A 15406-nucleotide genomic window follows, 5' to 3' on the forward strand; every position below is an offset into this window, starting at 1 on the left:
ATAGGTTAAATGATTTATTTAGGTCACATAGCTAGGAAGGTTGGATTTGAACTGAAGTCATCCTGACTCCAGGCCTGGTGCTGTCTCCATTGGACCAAGTAGCTACACTCCTCTTTGTTTCAGGCTAGAGAATCACTGCTAGGTTGGCATCTGTCCAACTGCCCCCTATAGTTTGGGTGGTGAGCAGGTACAATACTGGGATAGGAAGTAATAATAATAGCCCTGTATTTCAAGGGTTTCCTCTCAGGGTAATTGGGAGGACAGAATTCTGATGGAGGAAAATTTGAGACTGAAAGTCAGAGTGAGGCAGACTGTGGTGCTTTGCATCCATCTGAGTGGTGATCTGCTGCCCATGCATGTAGTGGGGGCAGAAAGAAATGAAACAGAAGCCAATGGGCAGGGCTCCATTTGGTTTGATATGTTGTGAATTTCTGAAATATCAGGCACATTCATAGTTCTAGTAAAGTGTCAAATGCATCCAAGATACAAATGGAAGTTGGCTTAAAAAAAGAATCAGAGTTTGGGACTATTCACACTTATTTGCCACTATCAATTACTGAAAAGAATATGCCCCCCCCGTGATGGGGGGGAGGTTGTGAAGGTGGGCTCAGTGGAGACTTCACCTTCTTCATTTTCCCAACAGTTTATTCTCAACGTGCGGCTGGATTATCGCATCTCCTACCTGCTCTCAGTCTTCAAGAAGGAGTTTGTAGAGGTTTTCCCCATGCAAGACAGTGGGGCTGATGGGACAGCTCCAGCTTTTGACTCCACAAGTAAGGGTCCCTGGGCTCTTCTGTATCCAGGGTCTTCCTTTCTGCTGGGGAGGGCAGGCTGGGGAAGGCTGTCTTCTTGCCTTGCCTAGAACGGGCTCATTGACATTGAGAGACTTGTGCGAGACCACATGGGGAAATCATGGTAGACCCAGGATAAGCTCCCCACAGTCCTTATTGTCACCTTGTCTTTTCTCTGCCTTTCTCCACTCCCTGTCTCCTGCCTCGAGGCAGCCAACTCTTACTTCTCCTTATAGAGCTTGCCCTCTGCCCTGATAAGTTTTCCTTTAGTATCTTTTTATTTTGTTAAATTTTATTTTTCTCACCTAACAAGAATTTATTTTCTCTCTCCACTGGAGAAGAAAAAGGAAAACAAAATCCTTGTAATAGATACACATAGTCAAACAAGATAAATTCCCACATTGGACATGTCTGCAAAATATGTCTTATTCTGCATATGTGGTCCATCATCTTTTTGTCAGGAGGTGGGTACTCCCACTGCCATTATCTGTTGTGTTCTTTACTGTAAGACGTGGGAGGTAGGCAGGTCAGATATTATTATTAGCCCTATTTAACAGGGAAAAAGCAGAGGCCCAAAGATGTGAAGTCACTTGTTTAATCAAGTCACAGAACCCCCAAAAATGTGGCAACTGGAAGTAAACCCTTAGTGAGAGCATCTATTTGATCCCTTCCATTCTCTTTACAGAGAAGGAAACAGAGGCACACAAAGGGGAAATGACTAGGCTTGAAGTTATTGTCAGAGCAGGGATTAGACCTCAGGTTTCCTTGTACCCTTCCCAACATTTTACACAGCACCCCATCACCATGATGTAAAGTGGATTCACTTCAGTTGCACCTTTCGAGATTCATAGAAGAGATTGGGAGCCTGTTGATGCATCTGTCTGCTTGCCTTGGGTCCTCTCCCTTCTGCAATCCATCCTCCATTTGCCATCAAAATGATTTTCCTAAACAGTGGGTCTGACCCCTACCCAGTAAACTCCAGTGGCTCCCCATCACCTCCAGGATCAAATACAAAATGCTCTGGCCTCCAAAGTCCTTCATAACCTGGCGTCCTGCCTTTCTAGTCTTACTTCCCAACACATACTATTGAATTCAATGACACTGACCTCCTGGCTGCGGAGCTTAGCTCCATCACTAAGCTTTGGGCATTTTCTCTGACTGTCCCCCATGCCTGGAATCTTCTCCCTCATCATCTCTGCCTTTCTATGCTTCCTTTAAGTTGAAACTAAAATCTCATTTTTTATAGGAAACCTCTCTGAGACCCTCCTAATTCTATTGCTTTCCCTCTGTTTCCTTCTGTTCCTTTTTATCCATATATATATATAAAACTTGTTTGTGTATTTGTTTGTGTATTGTCTCCCTAAGTAGATTGTGAAACTTTGGCCTCTTTTTACATCCCCAGCAGTTGGCACAGTGTCTGGCACATAGGAGGTTGTTAATAAACATTTGTTGATTGATTGAATCTGATTACCCCTTATGGGCCATGTGCTTTTTTTTTGTAGAGAAAGATAGAGGGATAGAGGTCTGCAGATGGGCAAAGGAGATCAGCTAGCTTGATCCCTCAATCTCTGACTGTCTGAAAAATATCCCCTTTCTCCCCTTCCTTCTGTATTTCATCCCTAACAGCTGCTAACATGAACCTGGATCGGATTGGGGAGCAAGCAGAGGCTATGTTTGGAATGGGGTGAGTAAGCCCAGGTCTCTCCACCGGAGGCTCTGTATAATGGGGGAAGAGGAGCTTACTCTCATGGCAAGTGACAGACCAGAAGCCCATGGCCAGAAGGTTTCTCAGAATGGATATGGATGTAAAGCCATATTCCTACGGCTTTCCCCCTTTCCTGCCTCCGGGCTCCCTGAGACACAGCCTCCCCCCTCCAATCCTCCCTCTCCCCCAAGCTCAGCAAGGGCTACTTGGGTGCACCTGTGCTCAGAGAGCACCTTGCTTGTTCCAGTTTCTGTCTGGATCCATCCTCAGTTCATCCAGGGCAGGAGGGTCTTTGTTTAAACAGGCAGAACTAACTTCCCATCAGATAGATATAGGTTAGCGTAAAATGAGGGGCAGTTCCTCTTTTAAGGTTTCTTTGAAGTATGTTTACCCTTGTCCTGGAGTTTTGCCATTCACCCTCCTCCATGAACCGCAACTTCTGAGAGAGCAGCAAGGACATTCCTTCTTTATAATTCTTCTCTTTTCCTTCCTTTCTTCCCTCTTTCCTTTGTTTTCTATTTCTTTTTCTCCTTCCCTCATTTCATTCCTTCTTTTGTCCTTCCCTCCCTCTTTCTTTTCTTCTCTCCTTCCTTCATTTCCTCCCTTCCTCTCCCTCCCTCTCTCTTTTTCTCCCCTCCCTCCCTTCCTCCTTCTCTCCTTTCTCTCCTCTTTTTTCTCCTTCTCTCTCCTTCCCTCTCTCCCTCGCTTCTTTCCCTGCCTAAGCAGGAAGACCAGCAGCATGCTAGAAGTGGATGATGAAGGCGGGCGCATGTTCTTAAGGGTGTTGATCCACCTCACTATGCACGACTACGCCCCTCTGGTCTCTGGCTCTCTGCAGCTGCTTTTCAAACACTTCAGCCAACGCCAGGAGGTCATACACACCTTCAAACAGGTGAGGTCCCTACATGCCCTGCTTGCCTGCCTTCACCCCCTCCCTGCACCCTCACCTCCACCCCCTCAAGCCTGTAAATCCTCCTGGAAGAGCCATCAGCCTCATGAGGGCCAGTTCCACCTGAATTAAAATAATATCTGCCGGGGTGGTGGTGTCTCTCACACTTCTTTCTACTGGTTTTTTCCAACAGCCTTGTGGGGGTAGGGAGGGCAGGGATTAAGTGGCTACTATGTGCTAAGCTCTGGGTATGCAATTAGAAAAATTGAAATAATTGTTGTTAAGAGCTCATATTCTAATTGGAGGAAATGACACATAAAAGAAAGTTTTACTGCAGGACAAAGGGGAAAGCCTAGAGGTCTTACGGATTCAGCAATGGGTCAAGTGGGAGGACCCAGCCATCTGATGATAGTCCTGGGAGACAGAGGGTCTCCTAGGGCATAGGAGCAGAGCAGTGGTCCTCTATCTGGCTAGAAGTTGGAGCTATTGAATCTCATTCCATCCAAGCTCCATGATCATTTAAGCAACTTCAGGAAGGGGGAAGGCAGAGATGAAGGGTGACTCCAGTAGAGGCAAAGTGTCTTCCCATAACTGGACTGAGGGAGGAGGGGAAAGCAAATGGAGGAAGGGGCCTCTGTAGTGGTGGGTTTTCCAGCAGACTAGGGAGTGAGGAGGGAAGGTCTAAAGCAGGGATGGGGAACCTGTGACCTTGAGGTCATATGTGGCCTTCTAGGTCCTTGGGTGTGGCCTTTTGACTGAGTGCAAGTTTTACAGAACAAATCCTTTGGTGACAGGGTTTTGTTCTGTGAAGTCTGGATTCAATTAAAGGGCCACATTCGAGGACCTAGAGGGCCACATGTGGCCTCATATTCCCCACCCCTGACCTAGAGAGTTTAAGCAACTTGCCCAATGCCAGGTAGTAATAATGATAACAGCAAAAATCTATATAATGCTTTTAAGGTTTATAAAGGACTATACAGTCCTGTGTATGTGTATGTACATATACATACATATATTATATGTAGAGAGAGAAACATAGATATAGATATGTAGATACATGCACACATACATATATAACAGATATATACAAACACTTAAATATATATCTATTATATTCTGATTTGATTCTCACAATAACCTTTTGAGATAGGTACTATTACTATCCCCATTTTACAGATAAGGGCAAAGAGGCTGAATGAATTTGTGACTTATTTGCTCAGTCACACAGCTAATAAATATGTCTGCATCAAGATTTGAACTCAGGTCTTCCTGATTCCTCAACCAGTGCTCCATCTACCATACCTCCGAGCTGCGTCCAGGGAGTGACAGACAGAGTAGGGATTTGAATTCCGGTTCCATAACTTCAAGCTTAGCTCTCCAAATTCAGTGCTCTTTCTGTTGCAATATGCTTCCTGCATTAGAAAGCTAATGGAAAACAAGGTTGAAGAGGGAAGTGGTTAGGGCCAGATTGTAGAGAATTTGAGGCATTTCGTCTAGCTTTATCCTTGCTCATTTTCTCCCTTAGGTGCAGCTACTGATCTCCGCCCAGGATGTGGAAAACTACAAAGTGATCAAGTCTGAGCTGGATCGGCTTCGGACTATGGTGGAGAAGTCAGAACTGTGGGTGGATAAAAAGGGTAGCAACAAAGGAGAGGAGGTAGTGGATGAGAAGAAGGAGAAGAAAGAGGTAAGGAAGATAGGAGGGAGGCGTGAGGGACAAGAGCAGGGGCAGACACCAATGAGGGCCTTAGTGGAAGAAAGTGTGGACTTGAGTCTGGACCATCACCTGACCCTGGTCCTTAACTTTGACCCTTTCTTTCCATGCTCCCAGCACCCCACAGATGAGGAAGGCTTCATCCAACCACCTGGAGAGAAAAGCAGTGAAAACTATCAGATCGTCAAGGGGGTGAGTAGTTGGGACTGGAGAGGGTCAGAAGGCATTGAGAGACTGGGCTCTGGGGAGTAGGAGTCCTGGTTCTAGGGAGGGAAGCTACACTTCAGATTCACATACTTCCAAAGGTCATCTGAATTAGCTATGAACTTTGGTTACCCTCACACCTCCCACCTTCTAGCCAAACAACTTTCTAATAGACAGATATATATCTAGCTAGCTAGATAAAGCATTTCTTTAAGTGCTTACTATATGCCAGACTTGGTGCTAAGCCCAGGCATAAAAATAGAACAAAAAAAGATGGTTCCTATCCTCAAAGAGCTTACATTTTAGTGGGAAAAGATAACACATAAAAGCTGGAAGGGGAGGAAAGGAAAAGCCTCTGCAAAGGGACAGGACTAGGAGAGGGAAAAGGGGGAAAAGGGGGAAGAGACCAGACAATCATGAGGGGAGCTGGGAGACCCTGGGCTCCTTTTGAAATGGAGATCCTGGTAGTGAACCTGGGAGAAAATGTAATAAAATATAGCAGGTGATACTATCTGGTTTTTTATTAGGATTTTTTTTTTTACATTGAAGCTTCAGGTTGAATTCTCTTAAATTCAGTTTCATAATTAGATAATTTCCTTATTCAGTCATTCATCTATCTATCCACTCATTTATTTATCTATCTATTTCTCTGTTCATTTATTTGATGAGTAGAATCGAGACATTTTGACAGCTCCTAGTTTTTCTCAATGATTCATTTGATCTTCCTGGAAACTCTTTTTCATTCTCAGGTTCCTTTTGTTAATATTCTGGAGCGTAGCATTCATACCCAGGAGGGCACAATTTCACCCCTTCTAGGGTTTCCTGCCCCTGCCTCAGAAGCACAGACTTGGTTAAGGGGCAGGAGGGAGGCACACGTGTTTTCCAAGTTCCTTTTTCCTCTAATTCCTTTCCCCCAGATCCTTGAACGACTGAACAAGATGTGTGGTGTCGGAGAGCAGATGCGGAAGAAACAGCAGAGGTTGCTCAAGAACATGGATGCTCATAAAGTCATGTTGGACCTGCTACAGATCCCATATGAAAAGGTGAGGATTGATCCCTAAACCTAATTCCTTACCCTGACTCTGACCTAACCTTCAACCCTCACTTTTTCCTATGTCTCTGCCCCTATATCCTAATTCTCATCCAGTTATCACTCTGACCTCAAGCCCTAACCCTTACCTGGAATCCCTCCCTCTTTACCCTGACAATGACCTTTGGTAGTTCACCATGACTTCACTTCTGAGGCTTGACCTTGAATATGATTTCTGACTTCTCACCTTCACACCACCTCCTAATAATAATATAGTTATCCCTTCTACATCTCAACTTTCCCCATCGTGGCTTTGATATATCATGGGTGAACAAAAGAAATTAAAATGGGAATTTTGAGGAAGGTCTGCAAAGCCACAAGATGACACAGAAAAAGCTTAGAAACTAAAAAATGCATAAAGTGTGTACTATTATATAATATTTCAGACTTCTTCTCTGGTATGAAGGAAGGGACAAAAAAATTTTGCATGGATTTCACAGGTCATGGGGGCACCATGCTCCTAATCCCGACAATGTGGGAGGGATAACTGTAATAATAATTATTCACATTTATAGATAGCTAGGAGGTATGGCGGATAGAGTGCCAGGTTTAGAGTCAGTAAGAATCTCCTTCCTGAGTTCAAATCTGTCCTCAGACACTTACTAGCTATGTGACCCTGGGCAAGTCACTGAACCCTTTTTGTCTCAATTTCCTCAGCTGTAACATGAACTGGAGAATCACTCCAGTACTTTGGCCAAGAAAACCCTAGATGAGATTACAAGGAGTCAGACAACAACTGAAAAAACTACTAAATGACAACAGTATAAAGTTTTGTAGTTTACAAAATACTTTCTATGATTTTGCTTGGCCTTCCGAATAACTCTTGGAGAAGTGGGTAGTGTGAGTATTATTATCTCAGTCTTACAGATGAGGAAACTGGTGCTCAGAGAAATCAAATGCGTTTTCCAAGGTCTCTCAGCTTGGCAGAGCCAGGGTTCAAGCCTGGGTCTCCTGATAACCAAATCTTGCATTTTTTTCTATTGCACCAGAATGATCTCCTCTCAGAAAATGCATCTCTTATCCCCAACCCTTTCACCTGGATTCTCACCTTATCTTCACATCTGACTCCTTAGATTTTAGTCTAACCTTAGCCCTGACTCTGATCCTAGGACTCAACCTGATTCCTCACTTTGACCCCTGACCTTTGTCCTCACCCTTGATTTTTTACCTTAAATCGGACCCTGACCTGAATCCCATTCTTGATCCTTTTCTGGGTCCAGATCTCAGCTCCAGTCTTTACCCTTGTCCGTCAGTGGGGATCCTTCCTTGGGACTCAGAATCTTTCTCCTTCCCTCTTCTGCAGGGTGATGCAAAGATGATGGAAATCCTTCGCTATACTCACCAGTTCCTGCAGAAGTTCTGTGCTGGAAACCCTGGAAACCAGGCCCTGCTCCACAAGCACCTCAATCTCTTCCTCACCCCTGGGGTAAGAGGTGGATAAGGGCCCTGGAGGAAGATAGTATAGGGTCCTGGTGGGGAGAGGGCACCCTGAGGCCATCCGGGAAAGAGGGGTCCTCAGGACTCAAGGGGACAGAAAGAAGAGAGAGGTAATGGGGCATAGTGGAAACTGGGGCATAGTGGAAACTGGGGCCTCTAGAGACAGGAAGGCAGAGGATAAACATTTATGAAGTGCCTACTATGTGCCAGGCATTCTGCTAGCTCTGGGCATGCAAAGAAAAGGAAAAGAGAATCAGAATTCAAATCCTACCCTTGCCACTTACCTATGTAGCCTTGGACAAATCACTTAATTAACCTAAATCCCATTTGCTTCATCTTCAAAGTGAAGAAATTAGAATAAATGCCTTTTTAAAATTAAATCACATTTTTAAAAAAAATTCAAGCATAGTTTTTTCCTCCTTCCTACCTTTTCTCTCCCCACCGGAAGAGGAATAAAACACTTGAAATAAATAAGCATATTTAACCAAAACAAATTCCTACATTGTCCAAATCTAAAAATGCATGTCTCATTCTATATGTTAGGTACTAGATAACTCTAAGGTCCTGCCCATTTCTTGATTTTTGATCGTTTGACTTTGGGGTGGGGGACACTGCTTGAGACAGAGATCTGTGAGGGACTGGTTTTCTTGTCTTGGTTTGACCATTGTGGCTTGAGCAAATCATTTCATAAACCATAGTTAGAGACTTGGAAAGGGACTTAGGCCAACACTTCAGTTTGTAGATGACAAAAGTGCTTAAGTGACTTGTCTGAGATTACATAGACAGTAAATAGCAGTCAGGATTCAAACCCTGCTCTTCTGTGACTCCAAATTCAGTGGTTTTTTCCACTCTATCTTCTTGTCTCTTTGGCCTCTGTTTTTCTCAATTCAAAATGAGGGTCAGTTGACCCATATGGTCCCTTAGTCCCCCCACAACTCTGACATTATGAATCTAGATCTTCAAATTAATGAGGACTCTGTGAGGAGATGTGGAGAGGTCCCTAGTCTTGGAAGCCACAGTTGAAATAGTAGGGATCTCATGGTGGTTGCTGGACTCCTCTTGATGTCCCTGGGAGAATGGCCAGAGAACCAGGAGGAGGTGGGGTTCCTCATTTTTGAGATCATCACTCCTTTGCTGGATCTTGACAGCTCCTTGAGGCTGAGACTATGCAGCACATTTTCCTGAACAACCATCAGCTCTGCTCAGAGATCAGTGAACCTGTTTTACAACACTTTGTGCACCTGCTGGCCACCCATGGGCGGCACGTGCAATACCTGGACTTCCTGCACACCGTCATCAAGGCCGAGGGCAAGTACGTTAAGAAGTGTCAGGATATGATCATGACCGAGGTGAGTGGAAGTCATAAGGTGAGTGTAAGGGAGGGAAGAAGGGGTGGGGTGGGGGCATCAAGCTTAGACCGGAGCCAGCATCTCAAGGAATGGGCAATGGCTCACTCACACACTTGGGGAACTCAAATGGAAGGTCTAAAAGGACTCAGGCCAGGAACCTGAAAAGATTCAGGTAGTAGATTGAAAAAGAACTGAGCCAGGGAGACTTATAGAACCTAGGCAGCTGAAAGACTCAGGCAGGGAGATTTCTCTTTGTGCAAAGCCAAGGAATGTGCTTGTGGAATAAAAAGCCTGTCTCACAGACCTGGACCTTATTTTTCATTTTTGCACTTAACAAGCATTTGTTTTCTCTCCCTCCCACCTCTCTCCCTACCACTGAGGGAAAAAAAAATGAAAAAAGTCATTGTAACAAATCTGCATAGTCAAGCAAAACAAATTCCCTTCATTGGCGTGTCTAAAAATGTCTCCTTCTGCATCCTGAGTCCTTTTCCTCTGTCAGGAGGTGGGCAACATGCTTCATCACTAGTCTCCCCACATTGCGGTTTGACCTTGGATTTCAAGCCAAGCCCCAAAGACCAAGTGTCTCCCAGCCTCTGATAAAGCCTAGATCATGTTAAAGTAAAAAATAAACAGTAAATAAAAGTAATGACCTGCGGGGGTGGGAAAATTCCAGCAAGAAGTCTAACAGGACTCAGGCAGGGAGGACTAAGACGGTGCATCTAAAACACAGTGAGACTAAGAGGATTCTGGCAGAAAGATTACTGTAATTCAGAGGGGAAGTCTGAAGGAACTCAGCTTGTCAGCCTAAGGAGAGCGTGGGGAGTGAGCCTTCCTGGGGTCCTGAAAGGAATCAGGTAGGAGGCCTAATAGAACTCAGTTGAAAAACTCAAAGAAGGGAGTAGATCTCAAAAACTCAGGCAGGGAGGCTTACTTAGAAACTTTACCAATTCTTGCTCCTTTTTCTTTGGAGTGAGTTCGAACTTGTTGCATGGGGTTTCTTTGTTTGAGAAAAGTTCAGGATCCAGAGGGGGCAGATCTGGAGGTGGAGGAATGTGGTTGAGATTGATGCCCAGCTCAGTTAGTTGCAGGAGGGCAGGGAAGCAGGACTGTTGTGGTTGAGGAAAGTCAAAATTTTGTACTTCCTTCTCCCCAGTCATGCTGTATTTGAAATCAGAGGTTCTGGGTTCAAATCCTAGTTGTACCACTTACTTGCCTATATGATCTTAGGCAAGTCAACCTCTGTGGGTGTCAGTTTTCTCATCTGTAAAATGAGGATTTGAACTCAATGGACTCTGAGGTCCCTTTCAGATCAAGCCCTGTGATCCTGTGAGCCTGAACCCTCTTTTTGCAGAGGAGTCCAGTCTCAGGCACCAAGGTCAGAGGGACCTCTGGTAACAAATTCTTCATCCTTCCCTCTGTTTTCACAGCTGACCAACGCAGGGGATGATGTGGTGGTATTTTACAATGACAAGGCCTCTATGGCCCACATGTTGGACATGATGAAAGCAGCGAGGGATGGCGTGGAGGACAATAGCCCCCTCATGTACCACATATCCCTGGTGGATCTCCTGGCTGCCTGTGCTGAGGGCAAGAATGTTTACACTGAGATCAAGTGTACCTCCCTACTGCCCCTGGAGGATGTGGTCTCTGTGGTTACCCATGAGGACTGTATTACAGAGGTACCACTTCTGTCTGCTTGAGAGAGGCCAAAGAGAGGGAGGAAGTGGGGAAGAGGGAGAGAGAGAGATTGAGGACACAGGAGAGGGATGGAGACAAGAGAGAAATGAAAAAGCGAAAAGAGTTGGAGAGAAAGGGAGGGAAGGATGGAGACTGAGGAAGCAGGAGAAAAGAGGATTCAGGAGACAGGTAGAAACTGGGAAGAGAAGAAGATGGAGAGGAGGTACAGGAAGGAGATGGACACTGGAAAAGGGGCAATGTAGAAAAGGAGGGAGAGAGAGATGGTAGGAAAAGGGAGAAAGGAGGGAGGCAGGAAAGGGAAAAGGAGAGAAAACTGGAGAGATATAGAGATGGAGGAAGGAGAGAGAGATAGAGGCAAAGGAGGGATAGAGAGGAATCTAGGGAAGACAGGAGAGAGAAAGAATTAGAGAGAAGGGAGGAGAGAGAGAGAGAAAGAGACAGAGAGAAAGAGAAAGAGAGAGAGAGAGAAAGAGAAAGAGAGAGAGAGAGAAGGGAAGCAATAAAGAGGGAAAAGGAGAGAAAGGAAAGATGGAGATGGAGGAGGGGGAGAGAGATAAAAAAACAGAGAGATGGAGACAAGGGAGTGATAGAGAGGAGTCTAGCCAGGGAAGAGAGGAGAGAAAAAGAGTTAGAGAGAGGGAGAGATGGTAAATCAGAAGAGTGGAAAGACAGGAGACTGGGAGAGAGATGAAGATGGGGGAGAAAGAGTGAGACAAAAAGAGATAGAGGGAAAGAGGGATGGGAAGGAAGAGGAGAAATGAGAGAAAGAGGGGAAAAAAGAGAGGTAAAGGATAAAGGAGATGAGATAGAAGGGAGAAAGTAAGTCAAGGAAAAAGAGAGAAAGAGGCAGGGGAAGGAAGAAAACAAGTTAGAAGGAAAGGGAGGCAGGAAGGAAGAGAAGGAGTCAGGAGAAAGGGGAGACTGTGAGGCTGTAAGGAGAGGGAGAGGGGAAGAAAGAGGAATACAAGGGAGAGGAGAGAGGGAGACTGACAGTTAAAGGGAGGGAAGGGGAGAAGGGAGAAGGGAAAGGCTTAGAGGGAAAAATGAAAATGTTGGCTGCACCTGCTCATCTTCTAACCTCCCCTGTTCCTTCTGCCACTTTCCAGGTGAAAATGGCCTACGTGAACTTTGTCAACCACTGTTACGTAGACACTGAGGTGGAGATGAAAGAGATTTATACCAGTAATCATATTTGGACTCTCTTTGAGAATTTCACCCTGGACATGGCTCGGGTCAGTGTATTATGGAAGAAGCCAAGGCATAGGCAGGGAAGCCCTGTTTTCCCCCAAATCCCCTCACGCCCCCACATATACACTCTCGCAGGCTTCTGCCTCTCCCCAACTGTTCCTGGGTCCCTGTGGAGATTTCTGAGCTGGGCAGACTACCCTCCTCTTTTTGGTAAAGAGGCCCACCCTTGTAATTGCCTTGGATAGATGAGGATTTTACCAAGGATTTTACCAGGCCTCAAAGACTTTGGAAGGAGTCTCTCTTTCCTCTCTTCCCTCTGTAGTAGGATGATGTGTCTGGGTTGAGTTGGGGGAGCTTGGCTCTGAGGAAGGAGGTTACCATGGGCATCTCTGAGCCCTTTGATTTGGGGAATGAGAAGGGATAGGGTGCAGTGCTGGGAGATGGGGAGGGCTGATCCTGGGGCAGAATGGATTCTGGGACTCTCCCTGAAGACTTCTCTGCTGTCCCTGCAGCCCAGGGACACCCTCTTACATCCATTCTCACCTTCCATTCCAACCCCCAGGTCTGTAAGAAACGAGAGAAGCGCATGTCAGACCCGACCCTGGAGAAATACGTTCTGACAGTGGTCCTAGACACCATCAATGCCTTCTTTAGCTCTCCCTTCTCCGAGAACAGCACCTCCCTACAGGTGAGCCCCATTCTTAGAAAGCAGCCTCTGACCTTCCTCTGGTCTATTCTGACCTTGCAAAGTGACTTTCCATCTTAGAGTCTCAAATTCTCAGGTACAGACAGGATAGCCCCATGGCTCTAATAGCCTTTGATATTCCCATATTTCTCCCCATCTTTTATCTCCATCTTCTCTCTCTTGCCTCTCCTGTCTCCTGCCTTCTCCTTTCCCCTCTCCATCCTTTCCTTTTGCCATCTCTCTTTCTACCCCCTTCCCTCTTTCCAAAGGCTAAGAGAGACAACGGGAAGCAAACTACTAGATTTGAGATGCTGTATTACCTTGAGGACATTGTTGTCCCTCTCTGGGCCTTAGTATCCATCCCTCCCTAGCTGGGGAGGTAGGGGGTGGAGAGTAGAGGGAAGTTGGGCAGGGTGATGAGTTAACTGAGACATTAGGAACAGCAACAGTATTGGTTGTTTGTTGTTCAGTCCTTTCAATCATGTCTGACTCTTTGTGACCCCATTTGGGGTTTTCTTGGCAAAAATGTGATTTGTAGCTCATTTTACAGATGAGGAAACTGAGGCAAACAGGGTAAAATGACTTGCCAAGTGTCACACAGCTAGTAAAATGTTTAAGGCCGCATTTGAACTCAGGAAGGAGGGGTCTTCCTTACTCCAGGCCCAGCACTGTATCCACTGCACCATTTAGTTCCCCTCAACAACAGTATTTACTCCATGAAATTAGTCAGTTCCTATACTTTTCTTATCTGCGTTGGGCTGGGCCCTGAGCCAAGACTTAGAGAAGGTACACAGAGAAGAGGAAAGAAACCCTTTCCCTTCATTCAATGGAAAGAACTCTCCAGGAGCCAGTCCTATGGACACAATATGTCCTCAGGAACCTCCCAGTCTGATGGGGAGATAGGATACCTCTCACATATGGCAATACAAACAAGTACAGGCTGAATGCAAGGGGTTGAATACAGGTGATCCAGGAGGTGAACCAGGGAGGACTTCCTGGAGGAACTTAGTTTTGAGAATGAATCTGAAGAATGAGAGGGACATAAATACGTTGAGAGGAAGAGTAGCGTGGTGCACAGAGGATTAGAATTGAAGTCTGGAAGACCTAGGTTTGAATCTTGACCCAGAAACTTACATACTGGGTGACCATAGCCAAATCACTAAACTTCTCTGAGCTCTCCACAATGAATGAATGAATGAATGAATGAATGAATGAATGAATGAATGAATGAATGAAATGAGGCATTTGCCTTATTGTCCTTGATGCCATCTAAGGTCCCTTCCAGTTCCAACTCTGTGGTCCTTTTGGAGGATTTGGGAGGAAATTTTGACCTGGAAGAGATTGGAGTTGGGGTTGGGAAACAATGGTATCCCAGTGATAGTTTGCTGTGCTTCCCAAAGCTGGGAGCTGGGAGGGCACTTCTGTACTGGGCAAGGGCAATGATCAGAGACCTATCCCCTCCTTCACTGGTTCCCTCCCCCTTTCCAGACACATCAGACAATTGTAGTGCAGCTTCTCCAATCCTGCATGCGACTGCTGGAGTGTCCTTGGCTGCAGCAGCATCACAAGGGTTCTGTGGAGGCCTGCATCCGGACCCTGGCCATGGTTGGTAAGGTCATCTCAACCAATCCCCAGTCCCAGACCGATAAGAAAAAGAGAGGAGAAAAGAGAGAGGAGGGAAGGGAAATCTCTATAGTACAGGGGAGAGGGAGAGATGCCTCCCTTGGCCCTCCTTAGATCCAAGCAAACTTGGGTCTAGACTAGACTATCAGATTTGGGCTTGGTTTGGATTCTTCTCTTTCACCCCAGCCCTCTTTTGCCATAACACGTCTGGGCAGTCCACTTAGAGTCCAGCCCCAGACTCCCCCACATCCAGGAGACAGAGCAAGGGGCACTAGAAGTCTAACAACTACTCTTCAACCAATTGGATCTTTCTGTTTTCCACCATCTTACAGCCAAGAGCAGAGCCATCTCCTTGCCCATGGACCTGGACTCCCACATCAGCTCCCTCCTCAATAGCAGTGCCAGCTGCACTGTGCAACGTAACACTTCGAGCTACAAGTCAGCCACTCGGGCCTTCCCTCGTGTTACTGCTACTGCCAACCAATGGGATTACAAGAACATCATCGAGAAGCTGCAGGTAGGCAGGTGAAGGGTCAGCGGTATCTATAGGCTGTGGATCCTATGACTGCTGACATGATAAGATTCTATAAAATGGGAGACTAGACAATCATAGATTTAGGGCTGGAGGTGACCTTAGTGGTCTTCTGTTTCAACTTTACAGTAAGTGCCAGAGCTGGGGTTTGAACCTCAGTCTTCTGTCTCCAAAGCCATCTTTCCCTCTCTAAATCTATGACCCTGTCATATGCTGAAAATTCCCTTCTTTTGTTGTTGTTCAGTCGTGTCCCACTCTTCCTGACTCTATCTGTGGTTTTCTTGGCAAAGATACTGGAATGGTTTGCCATTTCCTTCTCCAGTTTATTTGATAGATGAGGAAATTGAGGCAAACAGGGTGAAGTGACTTGCCCAATGTCACACAACTAGTAAACGTCTGAAACCAAATTTGAACTCGGGTCCTTAGACTCCAGGCCCAGTGCTCTGTTCCCTGAACCAATGAGCTGCTTTCAAGGCAGAGGTTAAATGACTTGCCCAGGGT

At 45.8% G+C, this 15406-nt stretch overlaps 1 protein-coding gene across 2 annotated transcripts in view; it reads left to right on the top strand.

The window, feature by feature from the left end:
- ITPR3 (inositol 1,4,5-trisphosphate receptor type 3) overlaps nt 1-15406 on the top strand; it is a 121419-nt gene that overhangs the window by 76627 nt on the left and 29386 nt on the right. For both annotated transcript variants that reach the window (XR_011974168.1, XM_072641780.1), the window contains exons 23-35: nt 644-773; nt 2418-2475; nt 3223-3388; nt 4911-5072; nt 5217-5291; nt 6221-6346; nt 7697-7819; nt 8979-9179; nt 10607-10858; nt 11984-12109; nt 12628-12753; nt 14239-14359; nt 14706-14890. Coding sequence is in view for 1 of the 2 variants with exons in the window: in XM_072641780.1 (XP_072497881.1) it covers nt 644-773; nt 2418-2475; nt 3223-3388; nt 4911-5072; nt 5217-5291; nt 6221-6346; nt 7697-7819; nt 8979-9179; nt 10607-10858; nt 11984-12109; nt 12628-12753; nt 14239-14359; nt 14706-14890 (1851 nt within the window). In the remaining variant the exon portion in view is untranslated. The remainder of the gene's footprint in view (nt 1-643; nt 774-2417; nt 2476-3222; nt 3389-4910; nt 5073-5216; nt 5292-6220; nt 6347-7696; nt 7820-8978; nt 9180-10606; nt 10859-11983; nt 12110-12627; nt 12754-14238; nt 14360-14705; nt 14891-15406) is intronic.

This window comes from Notamacropus eugenii, chromosome 2 (genome assembly GCF_028372415.1).
Source record: "Notamacropus eugenii isolate mMacEug1 chromosome 2, mMacEug1.pri_v2, whole genome shotgun sequence".
Classification (NCBI taxonomy): Eukaryota; Metazoa; Chordata; class Mammalia; order Diprotodontia; family Macropodidae; genus Notamacropus; species Notamacropus eugenii.